The sequence below is a fragment of the Salvelinus sp. IW2-2015 genome, linkage group LG4q.1:29, assembly GCF_002910315.2.
Source record: "Salvelinus sp. IW2-2015 linkage group LG4q.1:29, ASM291031v2, whole genome shotgun sequence".
Taxonomy (NCBI): domain Eukaryota; kingdom Metazoa; phylum Chordata; class Actinopteri; order Salmoniformes; family Salmonidae; genus Salvelinus; species Salvelinus sp. IW2-2015.
The window spans coordinates 68,077,403-68,098,993 of NC_036842.1; the positions used below are offsets into that span (position 1 = coordinate 68,077,403).

The 21,591-nt window shown below is 44.3% G+C and overlaps 1 protein-coding gene across 1 annotated transcript; it reads right to left on the minus strand.

Moving 5' to 3' along the window:
• Nucleotides 1-224: 224 nt before the first annotated feature.
• LOC111961172 (C2 calcium-dependent domain-containing protein 4C-like) lies at nucleotides 225-2,015 on the minus strand. Its single transcript, XM_023983267.1, has 2 exons — nucleotides 1,863-2,015; nucleotides 225-1,671 (listed from the first exon to the last, which is right to left on the minus strand). The coding sequence occupies exon 2, from the start codon at nucleotides 1,645-1,647 to the stop codon at nucleotides 295-297; it is 1,353 nt and encodes a 450-aa protein (XP_023839035.1). The 5' UTR covers nucleotides 1,648-1,671; nucleotides 1,863-2,015; the 3' UTR covers nucleotides 225-294.
• Nucleotides 2,016-21,591: the final 19,576 nt, after the last annotated feature.

A 21,591-nucleotide genomic window follows, 5' to 3' on the forward strand; every position in this document is an offset into this window, starting at 1 on the left:
AGAGGAACCTAGAGTGATTATTGCCAGTACGCAAAAAATATATAGGCCTAGAACATGTTGGTTGTGTACAATGTGATATGAACTCTCGTATAAGGAAGACCTTTCAGTCTTCTGTCACCATATGAAAACATTAATGCTTGCAACAGATGTACTCCATGGCTGCCCTTTTAGATACAAAAGATAAGGAAACAGATCTTTTTAATAAAGGATTTAATAGACACAGTATAAAATCTCTGCTCACAGTATAAAAGCGATAATAAATACAATTTAAATAAATAATACAAATTATTTAAGTTATATAGTGATAATGCTTGTGAGCGGAAGTTCAACGTCCCCCAGAATATAATCTCTTTTCATAGTGGACATTTTATTGACAATTTTAAATCTCAGGGAGCGTTGGCAGAGGTCCTCCTCTGAGATGGCATCAAAGAAGAAGTCCTCATTGAAGATAGGGTTACGACTCTTCCTGATGACTGTGCTACGCTGCTTCTGGACCTTTCCAGGCACCAGGGAAAGGCTGACACTGCAGTTGATACTCTTGGGGTCCACCGAGTGAGTGTATAGTCCCTCAGCACTGATGAGCCGCACCCGCAGCCTCTGGTTATCAGGACAGTACTCTGCAGAGAGGCGCAGGGTGCCGTCCTTCCCTATAGGGACCATGCTCTCCCTCATCACCCTTTCCCTGTGCAGAACCAAGTCTATGGGGAAGATGGTAGGAGGGGCCAGACCGAAGCTTGGTGGAAGGCCTTCTACCAGCCCATCTGACGCCCTCCTCATGAAATTGGGACTATTGTCTGTGGAGCTGCCCTCGTCTGTTGACAGGGAGTTGTTTCTGGACACCACAGTCTTCCTGATGTTTCTGGAAAGAAGCCTTTCATGACTCAGTGTTTTGAAGAGGGAAGACTTGGGTGGGGACCTGCTCAGCATTGGGGAGCTGAAAGGGGAGGACTCAGCTGAGGAGGTGGTGTCACTGTCCAGTGTGCCCTGTCTGTTGAGTGTATAACCTCTGGGCGAGAGTCTGGAGGTCAGGGTGTGAAGACTGAAGGAGGAAGGGGAGGAGGATGGGGAGGTAGAGGGGGAGACTCTGGAGCAAGTGTTGGACCTGCTCCTGGGGAGCAGCAGCGGTATGCCACAGGAGCCAGGGTCGTTGTGGAACAGGGACTCCTTCCTCCTGGTGTGGGGGCTCTCCAGCAGGGTACAGAAACCGTAGCAAGTCTGGGCTTTGGCCATGTGGGGCAAGGAGAGTGCTGCCTGGCTTTGAGGGTCTGCGTTGGTGGTCTCCTCATCACTACAGTCATAAGGGCTCTCGTCCACATTCTCTACCTGGATGATGTGTGGGCTGATAAGCTTTCGTGTTGGGGCTTCCCTCTTAGGGCTCCCCCTCTCAGATTCACACAGGGACACTCTGATGATGGGGGCCTGGCGGCTCTGCTCTGTACCTTTCGGCTCCTGGAAGGACGGGATCTTAGGAGGGATGCAAAACTCTGGGATAGTGTCTGGGGTGATAATATTAGGACACAGGGAAAGTCTCTTGTGTTTCTCAGCTTTCTCTCCAAACATGTCTCCGATCCTGAAGCTGTATTCCGTTGAGGGGAGAGGCAGGTTGGTTCTCTCCACGGACACACGGATCTTCTCCACCACCCACATGAGTTCTCTGATAGGGCTTGGTAACTGGAACAGTAAAGGGAAATCCTCATTAGACAACACAAATGGAAACAAATCACAGCCAATCAAAAAGCCTGTTTTCAAAAACTAGTTAAATACTAGTTTTTCTTAACAAATAAAAAAATAATTCAACTTTGTATTGAAAAATTTGAGAAAAGGTAAATTATTTCAAGTCATGATTATGATGTGATGCTTACCTGGTGTAAATGAGATGTCAGTAAATCCAACACTGTGTCCTTACAGACAGGCTTGTGAGATAGATAACGATGGTAGTAGTAAAGGTCTCTATAAGTAGCAGGCTCAGAATCTCTCTTGTTAAGACCAGCTCCTCTGTAAGCGACTGACTGAAAGAGCTGCCAGGCTGTTTAAATATGGCCTGGTGGTGGGGAGGAGACCAGGACGACTTCCACACACCCTTCAGTGCTCTGACAGGAACCTCCCCTTGGCCACCCGTTCCCATGGAGACACCCAAGCCACAACACAACGCTCTGTGCCCACAGCAGGGGGAAAGGTCAGCCAGATAAGCCAACTGAACTACTTTGAAAATGAACATATGTATCTGACCAAAGGAAAACATGTTCATTGGTTTGTTTGATTTTCCATTTATGCAGATGAGAGGGGGACGTAACCTTGGGTTGTTCACACAAATAAAGTGAAATGATAAGATTATGGCTGAGGCCTGTTGGTGACCCTAGGTTGGCAGTGCTTGAAATGCTGCGACAACATTGGCTTCTGTTGAATAGAATGTGGATCAAACCTCTCTAAATCAACCAATGAACTGTGACCTACTGTTAAAAATAGCTTAAGTGTAAGGATCTTGCAAAGCCACACACTGAAATTGCAATATCCAACAAGTTTGTATTTTCCATTATCTTTAAGGGATTTTGAATGCAATGCACTTGAATAGTAGTATAAATTCACATCACTTGAACACTTAATAGCTGTCTATACGTATTTGCTATACTGGTACCCACTCTACTGTTGCCTTTGTATAATGAATGATATTGACAAGAGGATTACAACCGTTACAACCAGACTAGTTGAGCAACTTTAAAACACAATGCTGCTTTGAAGACAAAACAGAGCAGGTTCTCACATTATTTTAGACACTTTGAAATGAAAACACAAGCCTAACAGGTCTACACTCCAAACAAAACAACCTGTCTTAATTCATGCCAACGATACCCTCTTGTGGTGGGAGAAGGATCAGCTTTTCTGTAAAAAGAACAATTATATTTTGGACAGTGAAAAAAGAGGAGTGCCAGTGGAGCAGAGGCATGGACACCTCTAATACTTTACCCATACATCACTGATAAATCAGGAAATATATGGAGTTCACTGTCACATCAATATCATTTTTTTCAACAACTCAATCCATACAAAAATCATGTCACACCTCACAGTAAAAGGCATGGTGTTCAATTCATGAGTCATATGGTAAATTGACATTGTGTGGGTTGATTAACGTACAGTATAAAGCTACAGTACCACTTGGATGTTCCGTTTGACATTCCTCTGGGTTTCATTTAGAAAAAGCTCAGTAATGGCCAAAGTTCAAGTTGAACATCTTAGTAACCCTGTGCAACCACACCACTGGACAGATGGTGAGATCATACCTAAACAACATTTCTGAGAACTTCCACTCTTCCAATGTTTTCTCAAGAGAAAACATTGAAAGAGTGGAAGTTCTCAGAAATGTTGTTTTTAATGGATCAAACTAATGGTTATTTCAACAGCACATTTTACACAGATTTCAGATAGTGGTAAAAAAGAAAAGAGTTGATTGAAAATGTTTCAACTTGTAGATCAAATGAAGTCAGATCCCATATGATCTGTTCAGATTTGCTTCTGAGTTTATAAGCCTTTAATTTTAAAAGTCTCATCCTATTCGATTTTCTTCAGCTGAACTGAGGTTAAGGAGGGTTTTTTGACACAGAAATAGAAGTGCGTGACCAGTTGTCTTATTAGCTTAACCAAATGTATGTGACCCTTGCCCTAATTAGTTGGATCTGGCATCAATAATCATCCAGTGCTGCCATGTAATGAGGTACATGTGTTTAAGGTTCACCTCAAAACATATGCCATCCACTTCAAACAGGAGGTCACATTTCAGTAGGATGATGTATTCCCCATTCACTGGGAAGATCTCAATTGCATAATCCTTGCATCCTCTCTCCTCGTCTCCTTCTCAAAACTCATTGTAGGAGAAGGTCAGAGGGGCGGGACCTCTGGCTTTCTCATCTAATTGGTTTTGAGAAGGAGGCAATGAGAGGGGAGAGGACATGAGGAGGATGCAATTGAGATCTTCCCAAAGTGTGTAGCAGGCTGTCAGTCACCAGGTGGTGTATGTGTTAATTCACTGCAGCCAACAGAGGGCAGCATATGGGTAGGTAGAAATCATACATTTGCCTTGGATTTGACTGACCAAATTGAGACGCTGGCTGTTATGCCTTCTATTACCCAGTTTCAAATAGACTCCAAGCCGGTTGTAATTCCAAACTTCCAATACACTAGTAAACCTAACATAAGGACTGTAGATCTGAAGTCATGTGGTCACTGACGGACTTACCATTAGGCAGAAAAGGCAATTACCTCAGGCCTCACATAATCAAAATAATAAATAATAATAGTTTAAAACCACTTGAGGCCCCCCCATGCTCCGCGTGAGGCATAATAAATAAATAATTTTAAAAATCCCCGACAACATTCGTCTGTTTAAGCTAGAGATTTCTGCTAGAGATATCTGTCGGCCTTCCGCATCTGCTGTGGAAGGTGTCTAAGCTACAGCAGTGTTTTTCAAACCAGGAGACATCCCAAAAAAATCGATCTTCTCACGAAGACGCCTGTAGCGTATGAATGGTTTGGAAAGATCAGTCTCTCACGAACAAGATGGTGTTCTCCGTTTTGATCTACGACTCCCACAAGTGTCACAGGACTGGACTGAATGTAACCCAATACCAGGCCAAAAATGTTATGGAAGTAAATAGGGCATTTTCACGTAAAGGTATATGGGTAATTCCATGGTAAAAATTACATATTTATTCTCCTGAGCTTTCTTATATATCTCTCAGATATAGGACAGACACTTCAAAACCTACTTCCTTCTGATTACATTTTTGACTCAAAACCTACTTCCTTCTGATTCATGTTTTCCCATGAATCTGTTATTCAATGCATTTCAATAGGCTAATATAGCAGTAAGGCTACATAAATAAATAAAAATGTTGACCTAAAATTCCAAATCAAATAGCTAAATGATCCTTGGTATGACCATCCTAAAACAATTCCATTTGTTAGCTTAGTAGAAACCCAGCCCCGGGCCATTAAACTCTAGGGCAGTGGTATTCAAAGTCGGGGTCGAGACCCCTAGTGGAATCGGGTGGGAATTGCAGTGGGATCGCCAAAATTAAGAGTACTATTGTTTGGGACAATATACATTTTTGAGAAAGATAATGAGAAAATTAGAATTTTATTGACTAGATGTCTTTATTGGTTTCTTTTCATTATGATAAGAGATGAAAATGCAATTAAAGAAAGGTTAGGTGTTGATGTAAATATCTAAATGTACAGATTTGAAGGTTGTGTCATTAGATTTGGGTTGGGGTGGGGTCGTGAGAAATTCTTAGGTAAAAAATGGGGTCCCCAGAAATTCTGGTGGAAAAAATGGGGCCCACGCTGAAAAACTTTGAATACCACTGCTCTAGGGGGATAAAGTAAGCATTTCTTTAGTCATTGTCGTCGTGGCAGTGGCAGAGGAGATGTACAGTATGTGTAGCCCATGTATCTGATGCTGTCTAGCAAAAACAATTGTATGGCATGTCATACTGTTTTTGGCCAGACAGCATCAGATACATGGGCTACATGTAGTAAGAGAGAGGGGCGCTGTTTCGCTCACTCGGATGCTCTCTTCAGTGAGGAACGTTGGAGGGTGCAGAGTGCACTGTTCGGATGCTGGAATTATTTTGGAAGTACTGATTCTTTTTTAAGTGATTTGTTTGACACTCAGATGAAAACATAATAACTGGTTGTGTTCATGGCACATTAAAAGGGAATACATTGTACAGTTAAATTACATGTCTTTAATATGAAACCCATAAAAAGGGTGGTCGCTTACTTTCTTTGCTTCTCTGTAATGTATTCCTCACAGCCCAGAGCTACAGCTACCTCCTGTGGAGGAAGCAAAACAAGTTCAGAGGTGGAAAAGAACATCTTCATATACAGCTGAATATCCTTTTCAACGCATCATGTTTTAAAGTATCTATGATAAGTGGTAGGCCATGCCTAAGCCAACTTGCAGTTGGACGGTTTTTACTTCAGATGTAGGATTGTAATTTGAGCCAGTTTGCTACAGCTGGAAAATAATCCTGCAGCAACTGCAGCAAAGGGAAATGTGAATTATTGTGTGAATTATAATTAATGGACATTTTTTGGTGGGGTTGCTACATTTTTCATTAGGGCAATTCAAGTCTGACATTTTAAAGTGGAAATTACAAACTTTAGAAGCTTTTTTAAACCTTGACTACACTACAAATTTGCATTTCTTACTGTGCAGGAATATTCTCTGCAGCAAAATAGTGATCTAATTAAGATCCTACACCTGTAGGCTACACAAGTGGAATAGGGATTGTGTAATCCATCACTGCCACTTGAGTGCACAGCATTTCCAAATGTGCTAATCCTCCTCCAATAATCCCCCTATGTTTTTTTTTTACTTCCTCAATAGATGGCTCATCATTAATTTCCTCTTCACTTCTCTTCCCTGTAGTTCCTTATACTGTCCCTATCTTTCTTGGCTCTGTTGTCTATCTCTCTCTGCTCTCTCTAGGTCTCCATTCAATTCTGAATGTAACTAAATGTAATTAAAATTATAATCTACGTAATCCCCAAAAGTAATTATTTATCATGAGAAGGCCATAAACAATAACTAGTAATGCTGCATACTCCAATAAAGGTTGACATCTCACCTTTCTGGTAAAATTGCTGAGGTGTAGTCACTTTTGAGGACACAAGCTCAAGTACACAGTACAAATATGATAAAAAAATATGATATACAGTATTTCCTATTCAACAAAACTGTATGAATAAGGCTTGAAATGACTGATATTTTTTCTAAATATAGTATAATCAATTTGTAAAATGACTAACTATAAGATTTCACCTTCCTCATAACTGTAAAACACATATTTGTATATTTAGTTTTAGAGAAAATGTGCATATTTTCTAAAGGTCTCTCTTCATGAAAATGTGTGCCCCCATCGCTGTGAACAATTAATTGGTATATACAGCCTGAAACTAATGACTGCAAAATCTTGTAAATGTTCCTTATAAGCCAGAATGTTGAATAAAATTACATTTGAACTTATTCTACAGGTTGTCTGTGTGGTTTGTCCTTGAGACAAAATAGCCACAGGAAAGTATTGTTTGCCAGACTTTTTAGAGTGCTGGTACTGAAGTTGACATTTCTATCACCTGGCACATATGCAAAGCCATGTAAATACCTGCTGATTTCAGTTAATATGCATCTAACTGCTGACTTCCCTGTCAGTGAATTAAATTTTTAATCATGTTTTGGCATGATTGTCTCATTTCAAGTAACTAGCTGCAGGCTCAAAGAAACATTCAATCATATAATTTGCATAGAAACCCAAATAAAAGCATGTAGATAGTGTAATGTATGCTAGAATGAAGGTTTAAAAATGAAAGCTGCATATGCATATTAGCCAAAATACATACTATTGTCACGTTCCTGACCTGTTTTCTGTTGTTTTTGTATGTGTTAGTCGGTCAGGGCGTGAGTGTGGGTGGGCATTTCTATGTTATGTGTTTCTATGTTGGTAAATGGGTGACCTGATATGGTTCTCAATTAGAGGCAGGTGGTTTTCATCTCCTCTGATTGAGAACCATATTAAGGTAGGTGGTTTCACATTGTTTGTTGTGGGTGGTTGTCTTCCGTGTCTGTGTATGTTGCGCCACACGGGACTGTTTCGGTTTGTTCGTTCATTTATTTGTAGTCTGTACTTGTTCGTGCGTTCTTCCGTTGTTGTAAGTTTCGTAAGTCAAGGTCTGTCTACTTCGTTTGTTGTTTTGTATCAATTCAAGAGTTTTCGTCTTCGTCTGGTTTTGTTAAATAAATTACTATGTACTATCACAACGCTGCGCCTTGGTCCAATCTCTCACCACAAGACGATCGTTACAGAACCACCACCAAACCCGGACCAAGCAGCGGGACCACGAACAGTGGTCCACGAAACAGGAATCCTGGACATGGGAATGAAGTATTGGAGGAAAAGGACACTGGGCTCACATTGGGGAATATCGCCCGCGCTGGCGGGGAGTGGAGGCAGCGAGAGCCCAAGAGCGGTGGTATGAGGAGGCAGCAAGGAGACGTGGCTGGAAGCCCGTGAGAAACCCCAAAAAATGTATTGGGGGGGGGGGATAAGAGGTAGTGGGCCGAGGGCAGGTAGGAGACCTGCGCCCACTTCCCAGGCTAACCGTGGAGAGCGGGGTACGGGCAGACACCGTGTTACGCAGTAGAGCGACGGTGTCTCCTGTACGTGTTCATAGCCCGGTGCGGGTTATTCCACCTCCCCGCACTGGTAGGGCTAGAGTGAGCATTGAGCCAGGTGCCATGAAGCCGGCTCAACGCGTCTGGTCTCCGTGCGTCTCCTTGGGCCGGCATACATGGCACCAGCCTTACGCATGGTGTCCCCGGTTCGCCTACATAGCCTGGTGCGGGTTATTCCACCTCCCCGCACTGGTCGCGACGGGGAGCATTCAACCAGGTAAGGTTGGGCAGGCTCAATGCTCAGGGAGCCAGTACGCCTGCACGGTCCGGTATTTCCGGCACTACCTCCCCGCCCCAGCCCAGTACCACCAGTGCCTACACCACGCACCAGGCTTCCAGTGCGTTTCCGAGCCCTGTTCCTCTCCACGCACTCTCCCTATGGTGCGTGTCTCCAGCCCAGTGCCTCCAGTTCCGGCACCATGCACTAGCCACCTGTGCGTCTCCAGAGCCTGTACACACTGTTCCTTCTCCCCGTACTCGTCTGATGTGCGTGCCCTCAGCCCGGTGCCACCAGTGCCGGTACAGCACCAGGATCATAGTACGCCTTGAGAGTTCAGTGGTCCCTGCCTGCTCCCCGCACTAGCCTGAAGGTGCGTGTCTTTAGCCCGGTGCCTCCAGTTCCGGCACCACGCACCAGGCCTACAGTGCGCCTCATCCGGCCAGAGCCATCCGTCTGCCCAGTGCCATCTGAGCCATCCGTCTGCCCAGTGCCATCTGAGCCATCCGTCTACCCAGTGCCATCTGAGCCATCCGTCTACCCAGTGCATCTGAGCATCCGTCTGCCCAGTGCCATCTGAGCCATCCGTCTACCCAGCGCCATCTGAGCCATCCGTCTACCCAGCGCCATTAAGAGCCGCCGTCTGTCCCGAGCCGTCAGAGCCGTTCGTCAGTCAGGAGCCGCTAGAGCCATTCGTCAGTCAGGATCTGCCAGAGCGCCAACCAGACAGGATCTGCCAGAGCCGCCAACCAGACAGGATCTGCCAGAGCCGCCAACCAGACAGGATCTGCCAGAGCTGCCAACCAGACAGGATCTTCCAGAGCCGCCAACCAGACAGGATCTGCCAGAGCCGCCAACCAGACAGGATCTGCCAAGAGCCGCGGTCAGACAGGATCTGCCAGAGCGCCAGCGAGCCATGAGCAGCCAGAGCCGCAGCGAGCCATGAGCAGACAGAGCCGTCAGCGAGCCATGAGCAGCCAGAGCCGTCAGCGAGCCATGAGCAGCCAGAGCCGCCCAGCAGCCATGAGCGTCCAGAGCCGTCAGCCAGCCATGAGCGTCCAGAGCCGTCAGCCAGCCATGAGCGTCCAGAGCCGTCAGCCAGCCATGAGCGTCCAGAGCCGTCAGCCAGCCATGAGCGTCCAGAGCCGTCAGCCAGCCATGAGCGTCCAGAGCCGCCAGCAGCATGAGCGTCAGAGCCGCAGCGCGCCATGAGCGTCCAGAGCCGCCAGCCACATGAGCGTCCAGAGCCGCCAGCTAGCCATGAGCAGCCAGAGCTGCATTAATCCAGAACTGCCCTCAGTCCAGAGCTGTTCTCTGTCCGGAGCTGGCCTTCAGTCCGGAGTTGCCCCTCTATCCTGAGCTACCTCTCTATCCTGAGCTACCTCTTTATCCTGAGCTACTCTCTGTCCTGAGCTACCTCTCTGTCCTGAGCTACCTCATTCCGGTGCTGCCCCTTAATACAGTGGGGTTTTTTGGAGGGTGGTCATTCGGAGGGGATACGGAAGCTGGGATTGACTATGGTGGGGTGGGACCTCGTCCAGAGCCTGAGCCACACCGTGGTCAGATGCCCACCCAGACCCTCCCTAGACTTTGGTGGTGCGTCCGGAGTATGCACCTTGAGGGGGGGTTATGTCACGTTCCTGACCTGTTTTCTGTTGTTTTTGTATGTGTTAGTCGGTCAGGGCGTGAGTGTGGGTGGGCATTTCTATGTTATGTGTTTTATGTTGGTAAATGGGTGACCTGATATGGTTCTCAATTAGAGGCAGGTGTTTTCATCTCCTCTGATTGAGAACCATATTAAGGTAGGTGGTTTCACATTGTTTGTGGGTGGTTGTCTTCGTGTCTGTGTATGTTGCGCCACACGGGACTGTTTCGGTTTGTTCGTTCATTTATTTGTAGTCTGTACTTGTTCGTGCGTTCTTCGTTGTATGTAAGTTCGTAAGTCAAGGTCTGTCTACTTCGTTTGTTGTTTTGTATCAATTCAAGAGTTTTTCGTCTTCGTCTGGTTTTGTTAAATAAATTACTATGTACTATCACAACGCTGCGCCTTGGTCCAATCTCTCACCACAAGACGATCGTTACAACTATGAAACTATACTATGAAACAAAGATAAATTATATAAAGGAATGATAGTAAAAAGCGTTGGAGCACCTTAAATGAAATATTGGGCAAAAAGGCAAACTCAGCTCCATCATTCATTGAATCCGAAGGCTTATTCATCACAAAACCCACTGATATTGCCAACTAKTTTTAATATTTTTTTTATTGGCATGATTAGCAAACTTGGGCATGAGATGCCAGCAACAAACGCCAAACCTACACATCCAAGAATAACGGACCTAATTATGAAAGACAAGCATTGTAATTTTGAATTACATAAAGTGAGTTTGGAAGAGGTGAAAAACGATATATATATATTTATTTTTGTCTATGAACAATGGCAAGCCACCTGGATCTGACAACTTAGATGGAAAATTACTGAGGACGATAGTGGACGATACTGCCACTCCTATGTGCCATCTCTTCAATCTAAGCTTACAGAAAAGTGTGTGCCCTCAAGCCTTGAGGGAAGCAAAAGTCATTCCGCTACCCATGAATAGTAAAACACCCTTTACGAACCCTTAGTAAACTTTTGGAAAAAATAGTGTTTGACCAGATACAATGCTATTTTACAGAAAACAAATTAACAACCGACTTTCAGCACACTTATTGTTTAAATTTTACCTGTATTTAACTAGGCAAATCAGTTAAGAACAAATTATTATTTTCAATGACGGCCTAGGAACAAGGGTTACTACCTTGTTCAGGGGCAAAATGACAGATTTTTATCTTGTCAGCTCAGGGATTCAATCTTGCAACCTTTTGGTTACTAGTCCATGCTCTAACCACTAGGCTACCCTGCTGCCCCTTATAGGGAAGGGTATTCAACATGCACGGCACTTACACAAATGATGGATGATTGGCTGAGAAATTGATTAAAAAAAGATTGTGGGGGCTGTTTGGATAGACTTCAGTGCGGCTTTTGATTTTATCGATCATAGTATGCTGCGGGAAAAATGTATATTTTAGGGTTTTACACCTTTTGCTTGAAATGAGAGTGACCTGTATAACAGAACACAGAGGGTGTTCTTTAATGGTAGCCTCTCCAACATAATCCAGGTAGAATCAGGCATTTCCAAGGGAAGCTGTCTAGACCGCTTACTTTTTTCAATCTTTACCAATGACCTGCCACTGTCTCTGAGTAAAGCCCGTGTGTCTAAGTATGTGCAACACTATACACGTTAGCTACTACAGCGAGTGAAATCACACGCTTAACAAAGAGCTGCAGTCGGTTTCAGAATGGGTGGCAAGAAATATGTAGAACTTTTTAGGGATCATTCACTAATCCCTAAACCTCAACTAAATCTTGTAATGAATAATGTGGAAATATAGCAAGTTGAGGAGACTAAACTGCTTGGAGTAACCCTGGATTGTAAACTGTTATGGTCAAAAAATATTGATGCAATAGTAGCTAAGATGGGGAGAGGTCTGTCCATAATCAAGTGCTGCTCTGCCTTCTTTCCAACAATATCAACAAGGCAGGTCCTACAGGCACTAGTTTTGTCACACCTGGACTACTGCCCAATAGTGTGGCCAGGTGCCACAAAGATGGACTTGGAAAAATTACAACTGGCCCAGAACAGGAGATTACGGCTGGCAGTTAAATGTACACGTAGAGCTAACAATAATAATATGCATGTCAATCTCTCATGGCTCAGAGTAGAGGAGAGATTGACTTTATCACTACTTGTTTTTGTAAGAAGTATTGACATGTTGAATGCACCCATGCATAACCCACCAGACATGCCATCAGAGGTCACTTCACAGTACCTGAGTCCAGAACAGACTATGGGAGGCGCACAGTACTACATAGAGCCATAGCTACATGGAACTCTATTCCACATCAAGTAACTCACGCAAGCAGTAAAATCAGATTTAAAAAACAGTGAGGACTATGGAACCTCGAGGACTATGATAAGTCACACACACAGCTACAAACACACACATACAAACACACATAACATACACACTATACACACACGTACACATAGATTGTGTGTTGTAGTAGTGTAGTGGCCGGAGAGCACACATTTAATGTATTGTGAAATCTGTTGTAAAATGTATTTAAATGTATACACATTTTATTTTAATGTATATTACTGCCTTAACTGTTGCTGTAACCCAGGAAGAGTAGCTGCTGCCTTGGCAGGAACTAATGGGGATCCCTAATGAATAAAAATACACAATATTGCATAGGCTATACATATATAGTAGCATACATTGCAATACAATCTTCTCCTAAAAACAGTTGTACAATTTGTTTTGCAATAAGATAACCAGAGTTTGATTTCTTAACCAGATGAGTTAAGTCCTCAAATAGCAGCTGCCCAATACCACCGAGGTAAAGACAGTTTCAAGTTGGATATTCGGCAGATATTCGCGCTTTCAATCCTCAATAGCTTTCAAACCACTTGAGCCACAGACTCCAAATAAGTATCATGATGTTGGAAACATTGCACAGGTCTTATTTTCACGATTTGGACATTAATTCACTTTCCAAAGCTAATAAACATGTGGAAATGTGAGCAGCATTTTTTATTCCTAGTTTACATTTACATTTAAGTCATTTAGCAGACGCTCTTATCCAGAGCGACTTACAAATTGGAAAGTTCATACATATTCATCCTGGTCCCCCCGTGGGAATTGAACCCACAACCCTGGCGTTGCAAGCGCCATGCTCTACCAACTGAGCCACACGGGACCGTTAGTTAGTTAGTTAGTTAGGGAGCTTTAACAAAATACAACAAAAAAAAGTACATTAGAATTTCAATAGCTCCTTGGTCATGTGACCTACTTGACTCAAACAAGGTTCAGAATGTCCACTGACTACCCTTCTATAGTGCACACACTTTAGTTTGTCCATTTTCATCTCACAAGATTTTACTTTAATTTTTCAAAATTTAGAATTTCAATAGCTCCATGGTCATGTGACCTAGTGACCTCAAACAAGGTTCAGAATGTCCACTGACTATGCCTTCATATTGCTATTATGCTATTAGACTTAAATCTGTAAGCTTTGCAGGCCTTCATTTTACACGGGTGTTAAAACATTTTTTGAAGTTAACAAATGTTCCAGCCTCGCAATAACTATCTTTCACATGGACACTGAAAAGATCTGCAAATGGCTGTATGTGGAATGGATCAAGGACAGGAGAGGTGTTCAAACAGAGATGCTTAAAGAAAGGTGCACAGGTAGGCCTCATGAAAAATAACGTTTCATATGCTCTTTTTAATCACAGTAATAGGCAGTGATTTGTCAGTCACAGTGAGCTTGATAACGTGAAAGAATCCTTTTCATAGCATCATTTTCATATACTGTACATTAAGACAAATCCTTCTACGTTGAGTATTAGAACGCAGTTTACATAACCTGATAATGACTTGATATTTGAGTGCATTCACAACAAGCCACCTGCAGACAACTTACAAAATGCAATACTGCATCTGAGGGTTCGTTTTTCTGATGAAAATAGTTATTTGATGCATGGCCTACTATTTCTAACTGGGAAAATAAATTCCTACGTCTTTCGTGGGTAAAATCCTTTTTCCAAAATTGATTTAGATACATTTTTGTGAAGAGGTATGAGGTTTGTGATATGGGTCATTTAATAGTAAAATCATTTAAAGGATCAATACATTTCTATATTGCTTCCCCAGTATCTGCATGAACCATCAGGCCAAGTGTTTTTGGTTGACGCTGCTGGACAGAAAGAGAAGGAGGAATCGGAACACGCTGCATTCAAATTCAGGTCTTAGTTATTCCATTGTACTGGATCTAAAACATATTAGAATTTTACATACATTCATAAGTGTAATAATTTTTTATGACATACTGTGAAAAACTCTCTTGGCTGCTGGCTCTGTCACTTTCAGACATGCGCAGAGCAGACTGAAAGGGGAAGGGTAGCTCTTGACTAGAACCACAGGGGTTCTCTGTATAGAGAGAGTAATTCAAAAGGCACGGACACACCCCTTGACTTTTAATTGGCACCCTTGACCTGTATGTATTCTCTCCTGATTGGCTCTGTGAGGCAAAGTCTGGCAGTCTGACTAAAGTGCCAGAGGTATGAGGAGAGACATCCTCCTTTGTATTTATGAGAACAAATATTTCCTAACACTTTGGATCCTATTCTTGGAATGTTAAAAGACTGTTAGAAGATCAATGCAAAAATATTTTTTTACTATTTACTGTCCATGAGTAAACTCAACCTTGTGGGTCTGTGGGTGTTTGGGCCAATAAAGTGGCAACTCAATTCTACCACTGACTAGTCTCCCGTGCCCCTATGAACGGGGACACAGGGCAATAGCTTTTAATCTAAACCAGCCCTTTTTTACTGGAGTACACTAACCCCTAATTGGGGCTCTTTTCTTGACACACAGTAGCAGTTTACCAGTCAAGAAGATCAAAAAGTAGATTGTTGTAAGGGTGTATTACGTCCTGTGCTGGCCCCATTGTCACATCCATTCTGGATTCTGAGTGGTAAAGTCATAGCTGAAAAATGCCTCTATGTATGTGTATACATTTTCCGCCAAGACAGAACTGCCAAAGGGGGTGGAGTTGCAATCTACTGCAGAGACAGCCTGCAGAGTTCTGTCATGCTATCCAGGTCTGTGCCCAAACAGTTCGAGCTTCTACTTTTAAAAATCCACCTTTCCAGAAATAAGTCTCTCACTGTTGCCGCTTGTTACAGCCCCCCCTCAGCCCCCAGCTGTGCCCTGGACACCATATGTGAATTAATTGCCCCCCATTTATCTTCAGAGTTTGTACTGTTAGGTGACTTAAACTGGGATATGCTTAACACTCCGGACGTCCTACAATCTAAGCTAGATGCCTTCAATCTGTCCCAAATTATCATGGAACCTACCAGGTACAACCCCAAATTCGTAAACTCGGGCACCCTCATAGATATCATCCTGACCAACCTGCACTCTAAATACACCTCTGCTGTCTTCAACCAGGATCTCAGCGATCACTGCCTCATTGACTGCGTCCGTAATGGGTCCGCGGTCAAACGCTCCTTAAAACACTTCAGCCAGCAGGCCTTTTTAATCGACCTGGCCCGGGTATCCTGGAAAGATATTGACCTCATTCCATCAGTAGAGGATGCCTGGTTATTCTTTAAAAGTGCTTTCCTCACCATCATAAATAAGCATGCCTCATTCAAAAAATGTAGAACCAGGAACAGATATAGCCCTTGGTTCACTCCAGACCTGACTGCCCTTGACCAGCACAAAAACATCCTGTGGCGTACTGCATTAGCATCGAATAGCCACGCGACATGCAACTTTTCAGGGAAGTTAGGAAGCAATAAAAAATATATATACATTTTTTGGTTACTACATGATTTCATATGTGTTATTTCATAGTTTTGATGTCTTCACTATTATTCTACAATGTAGAAAATAGTAAAACAATAAAGATAAATGAGTGAGTAGGTGTGTACAAACTTTTGCCTGGTACTGTACATTCGAACAAAGCACACCATCACAAATAGGGTTTCACCATTTATTGAGTATGGAGACAAATAGCAAAGGTATGTCAGGCAGTATATGAAGTATCTAAATATAGTGTAACCTACCAATCAAAATACAGTGTCTTCGGAAAGTATTCAGACCCCTTGACTTTTTGCACATTTTGTTACGTTACAGCCTTTTCTAAAATGGATTAAATAAATGAAAATTCCTCAGCAAAATACACACAATACCCCATAATGAGGGAAAACAGGTTTTTAGAGTTCTTGCAAATTTATTCAACATAAAAAACAGAAATACATTATCTACATAAGTATTCAGACCATTTGCTATGAGACTTGAAATTGAACTCAGGTGCATCCTGTTTCCATTGATCATGCTTGAGATGTTTCTACAACTTGATTGGCGTCCACCTGTGGTAAATTAAATTGATTGGATATGATTTGGAAAGGCACACACCTGTCTATATAAGGTCCCACAGTAGACAGTGCATGTCAGAGCAAAAATCAAGCCATGAGATCTGGGGAAGGGTACCAAAAAATGTCTGCACCCATTGAATGTCCCCAAGAACACAGTGGCCTCATCATTCTTAAATGGAAGAAGTTTGGCCAAACTGAACAATCGGGGGAGGGACTGGGAGACTAGTCAGGATCGAGACAAAGTTGAACGGAGCAAAGTAAAGTTAGTTCCTTGATAAAAACCTGCTCCAGAGCGCTCAGGACCTCAGCTCAGGTTAAAGGTTCACCTTCAAACAGGAGAACGACCCTAAGCACACAGCCAAGAAAACGTAGGAATGGCTTCGGGACAAGTCTCTGGATGTCCTTGAGTGGCCCAGTCCGAGCCTGGACGTGAGCACGATCTAACATCTCTGGAGAGACCTGAAAATAGCTGTGCAGCAACGCTCCCCATCCAATCTGACAAAGCTTGAGAGGTTATGCAGAGAAGAATGGGAGAAACTCCCCAAGTATAGGTGTGCCAAGCTTGTAGCGTCATACCCAAGACGACTTGAGGCTGTAATCGCTGCCTAAGGTGCTTCAACAAAGTACTGAGTAAAGGGTCTTACAAATTATGTAAATGTCATATTTCAGTTTTCTTTATTTTATAAGTTAGCAAAAATGTCTAAAAAACTGTTTTTGCTTTGTCAATATTCAGTATTGTGTGTAGATTGATGAGAATATTTTTTTTAATCAATTTTAGGAAAAGGCTGTAACCTAGCAAAATGTGGAAAAAGTCAAGGGGTCTGAATACTTTCCGAAGGCACTGTATATCAAGTGCCGTGGAGGGCACAATCTTACAATGTCGCAATCCAGAAATTCCAAAAGCCTGTGTAACGAACGTCTACTTCATCCTCCTCCTCAGACAAGGAGAGGCGAGAAGGATCAGATGACCAATATGCAGCGTGGTAGTTTGACATAATGAAATTTATTTACAAAACAGACGAAGACGAAAAACTCTTAAACAAACTACAAAACAACAAACAACGTAGACAGACCTGGACTTAAGAACTTACATACAACGAAGAACGCACGAACAGGTACAGACTACAAACAAACAAACGAACAAACGATACAGTCCCGTGTGGTACGAACATACAAACACAGGAAACAACCACCCACAACAAACAATGTGAAACAACCTACCTTAATATGACGTTCTCAATCAGAGGAAACGTAAACCACCTGCCTCTAATTGAGAACCATATCAGGTAACCCATTAACCAACATAGATACACATAACATAGAATGCCCACCCCAACTCACGCCCTGACAGACTAAACACATACAAAACAACAGAAAACAGGTCAGGAACGTGACATAACCCCCCCTCAACGACCAGCGCCAGAGCCGCCACCGTGGACAGACGCCCACCCAGACCCTCCCCTAGACTTTGTGCTGGTGCGCCCGGAGTTCGCACCTTAAGGGGGGGGTTCTGTCACGTTTCCTGACCTGTTTTCTGTTGTGTTTGTATTATTTAGTTGGTCAGGCTGAGTTGGGGTGGGTTGTCTGTGTCATTTTCTATGTGGGATGTTTGTGTTCGGCCGGGTATGATTCTCAATCAGAGGCAGCTGTAGATCGTTGTCCCTGATTGAGAATCATACTTAGGCAGCCGGGGTTCACGTGTGTGTTTGTGGGTGTTTGTATCTTGTGTATCTCGTGTCAGTGTTCATGCCTCACGGGACTGTTTGACGGTAGTTTCATTTTGTATTTTGTATCGTATATGGTTTATTTTGTGTTATTAAATTACCATGGAAACCAACCACTCCGCATTTTGGTCTGATCCGTCTCGCCTCTCCTCGTCCGAGGAGGAGGATTGCGACTACCGTAACAGCCTGGGCTTCTCTCTAGGAGCATTTCTGGGCCAGGCACCATAGGCGTATCAAAAGAATCCTACCCTAGTCACCAATGTAGCTGACCGATGTAGAGAGAGACAAGTACCTTAGCAGAATGCAATATAAAGCCTGTGTGGTTTCCGGCGCCGAAAAGAGATGGCCGCCTCGCTTCGCGTTCCTTGGAAAATATGCAGTATTTAGTTTTTTACGTGTTATTTCTTACATCGGTACCCCAGGTAATCTTAGGTTTCATTACATACAGTCGGGAGGAACTACTGAATATACGATTAACGTCAACTCATCATCGTTCCTACCAGGAATATGACTTTCCCGAAACGGATCCAGTGTTTTGCCTTCCACCCAATACAATGGATCTGATCCCAGCCGGCGACCCTGTGCGACGCCGAAAAAGGGGAAAACGAGGCGGTCTCGTGGTCAGGCTTCGGAGACGGGCACATCGCGCTCCACTCCCTAGCATACTACTCGCAATGTCCAGTCTCTTGACAATAAGGTTGATGAAATCCGAGCACGGGTAGCATTCCAGAGAGACATCAGGGATTGCAACGTGCTCTGCTTCACGGAAACATGGCTAACTCAAGGGACGCTAACGGGTCGGTGCAGCCAGCTGGTTTCTTCATGCATCGCGCCGACAGAAAACAAACATCTTTCCGGTAAGAAGAGGGCGAGGCGGGTTGCCTTATGATTAACGAGAAGTGGTGTGACATCATAACAACACACAGGAACTCAAGTCATTCTGTTCACCTGATCTAGAACTCCTCACAATCAAATGTCGACCGCATTATCTACCAAGGGAATTCTCTTCAATCATAATCACAGCCGTATATATTCCCCCCCAAGCAGACACATCGATGGCCCTGAACGAACTTTATCTGACTCTTTGTAAACTGGAAACCACACACCCTGAGGCTGCATTCATCGTAGCTGGGGATTTTAACAAGGCTAATCTAAAAACAAAACTCCCTAAATTCTATCAGCATATCGATTGTGCTACCAGGGCTGGAAAAACACTAGACCATTGTTATACTAATTTCCGCGACGCTTATAAGGCCCTCCCCCGCCCCCCTTTCGGAAAAGCTGACCACGACTCCATTTTGTTGATTACAGCCTACAAACAGAAACTCAAACAACAAGCTCCCGCGCTCAGGTCTGTTCAACGCTGGTCCGACCAATCTGAATCCACGCTTCAAGACTGCTTCGATCACGCGGATTGGAATATGTTCCGCATCGCGTCCAACAACAATATTGACGAATATGCTGATTCGGTGAGCGAGTTCATTAGGAAGTGCATTGACGATGTCGTACCCACAGCAACGATAAAAACATTCCCAAACCAGAAACCGTGGATTGACGGCAGCATTCGCGTGAAACTGAAAGCGCGAACCACTGCTTTTAACCAGGGCAAGGTGACCGGAACATGACCGAATACAAACAGTGTAGCTATTCTCTCCGCAAGGCAATCAAACAGGCTAAGTCTCAGTACAGAGACAAAATCGAGTCGCAATTCAACAGCTCAGACACAAGAGGTATGTGGCAGGGTCTACAGTCAATCACGGATTACAAAGAAAAAACCAGCCCCGTCGCGGACCAGGATGTCTTGCTCCCAGACAGGCTAAACAACTTTTTTGCCCGCTTTGAGGACAATACAGTGCCACTGACACGGCCCCCTACCAAAACCTGCGGGCTCTCCTTCACTGCAGCCGAGGTGAGTAAAAACATTTAAACGTGTTAACCCTCGCAAGGCTGCAGGCCCAGACGGCATTCCCAGCCGCGTCCTCAGAGCATGCGCAGACCAGCTGGCTGGTGTGTTTACGGACATATTCAATCAATCCTTATTCCCAGTCTGCTGTTCCCACATGCTTCAAGAGGGCCACCATTGTTCCTGTTCCCAAGAAAGCTAAGGTAACTGAGCTAAACGACTACCGCCCGTAGCACTCACTTCCGTCATCATGAAGTGCTTTGAGAGACTAGTCAAGGACCATATCACCTCCACCCTACCGGACACCCTAGACCCACTCCAATTTGCTTACCGACCCAATAGGTCCACAGACGACGCAATCGCAACCACACTGCACACTGCCCTAACCCATCTGGACAAGAGGAATACCCATTGAGAATGCTGTTCATCGATTACAGCTCAGCATTTAACACCATAGTACCCTCCAAACTCGTCATCAAGCTCGAGACCCTGGGTCTCGACCCCGCCCTGTGCAACTGGGTCCTGGACTTCCTGACGGGCCGCCCCCAGGTGGTGAGGGTAGGTAACAACATCTCCACCCCGCTGATCCTCAACACTGGGGCCCCACAAGGGTGCGTTCTGAGCCCTCTCCTGTACCCTGTGTCACCCACGACTGCGTGGCCATGCACGCCTCCAACTCAATCATCAAGTTTGCGGATGACACTACAGTGGTAGGCTTGATTACCAACAACGACGAGACGGCCTACAGGGAGGAGGTGAGGGCCCTCGGAGTGTGGTGTCAGGAAAATAACCTCACACTCAACGTCAACAAAACAAAGGAGATGATTGTGGACTTCAGGAAACAGCAGAGGGAGCACCCCCCTATCCACATCGACGGGTCAGTAGTGGAGAAGGTGGAAAGTTTTAAGTTCCTCGGTGTACACATCACGGACAAACTGAATTGGTCCACCCACACAGACAGCGTTGTGAAGAAGGCCGCAGCGCCTCTTCAACCTCAGGAGGCTGAAGAAATTCGGCTTGTCACCAAAAGCACTCACAAACTTCTACAGATGCACAATCGAGAGCATCCGTCGGGCTGTATCACCGCCTGGTACGGCAACTGCTCCGCCCACAACCGTAAGGCTCTCCAGAGGGTAGTGAGGTCTGCAGAACGCATCACCAGGGGCAAACTACCTGCCCTCCAGGACACCTACCACACCCGATGTCACAGGAAGGCCATAAAGATCATCAAGGACAACAACCACCCAAGCCACTGCCTGTTCACCCCGCTATCATCCAGAAGGCGAGGTCAGTACAGGTGCATCAAAGCAGGGACCGAGAGACTGAAAAACAGCTTCTATCTCAAGGCCATCAGACTGTTAAACAGCCACCACTAACATTTAGCGGCCGCTGCCAACATACTGACTCAACTCCAGCCACTTTAAAAATGGGAATTGATGGAAATTATGTAAAAATGTACCACTAGCCACTTTAAACAATGCCACTTAATACAATGTTTACATACCCTACATTACCAATCTCATAT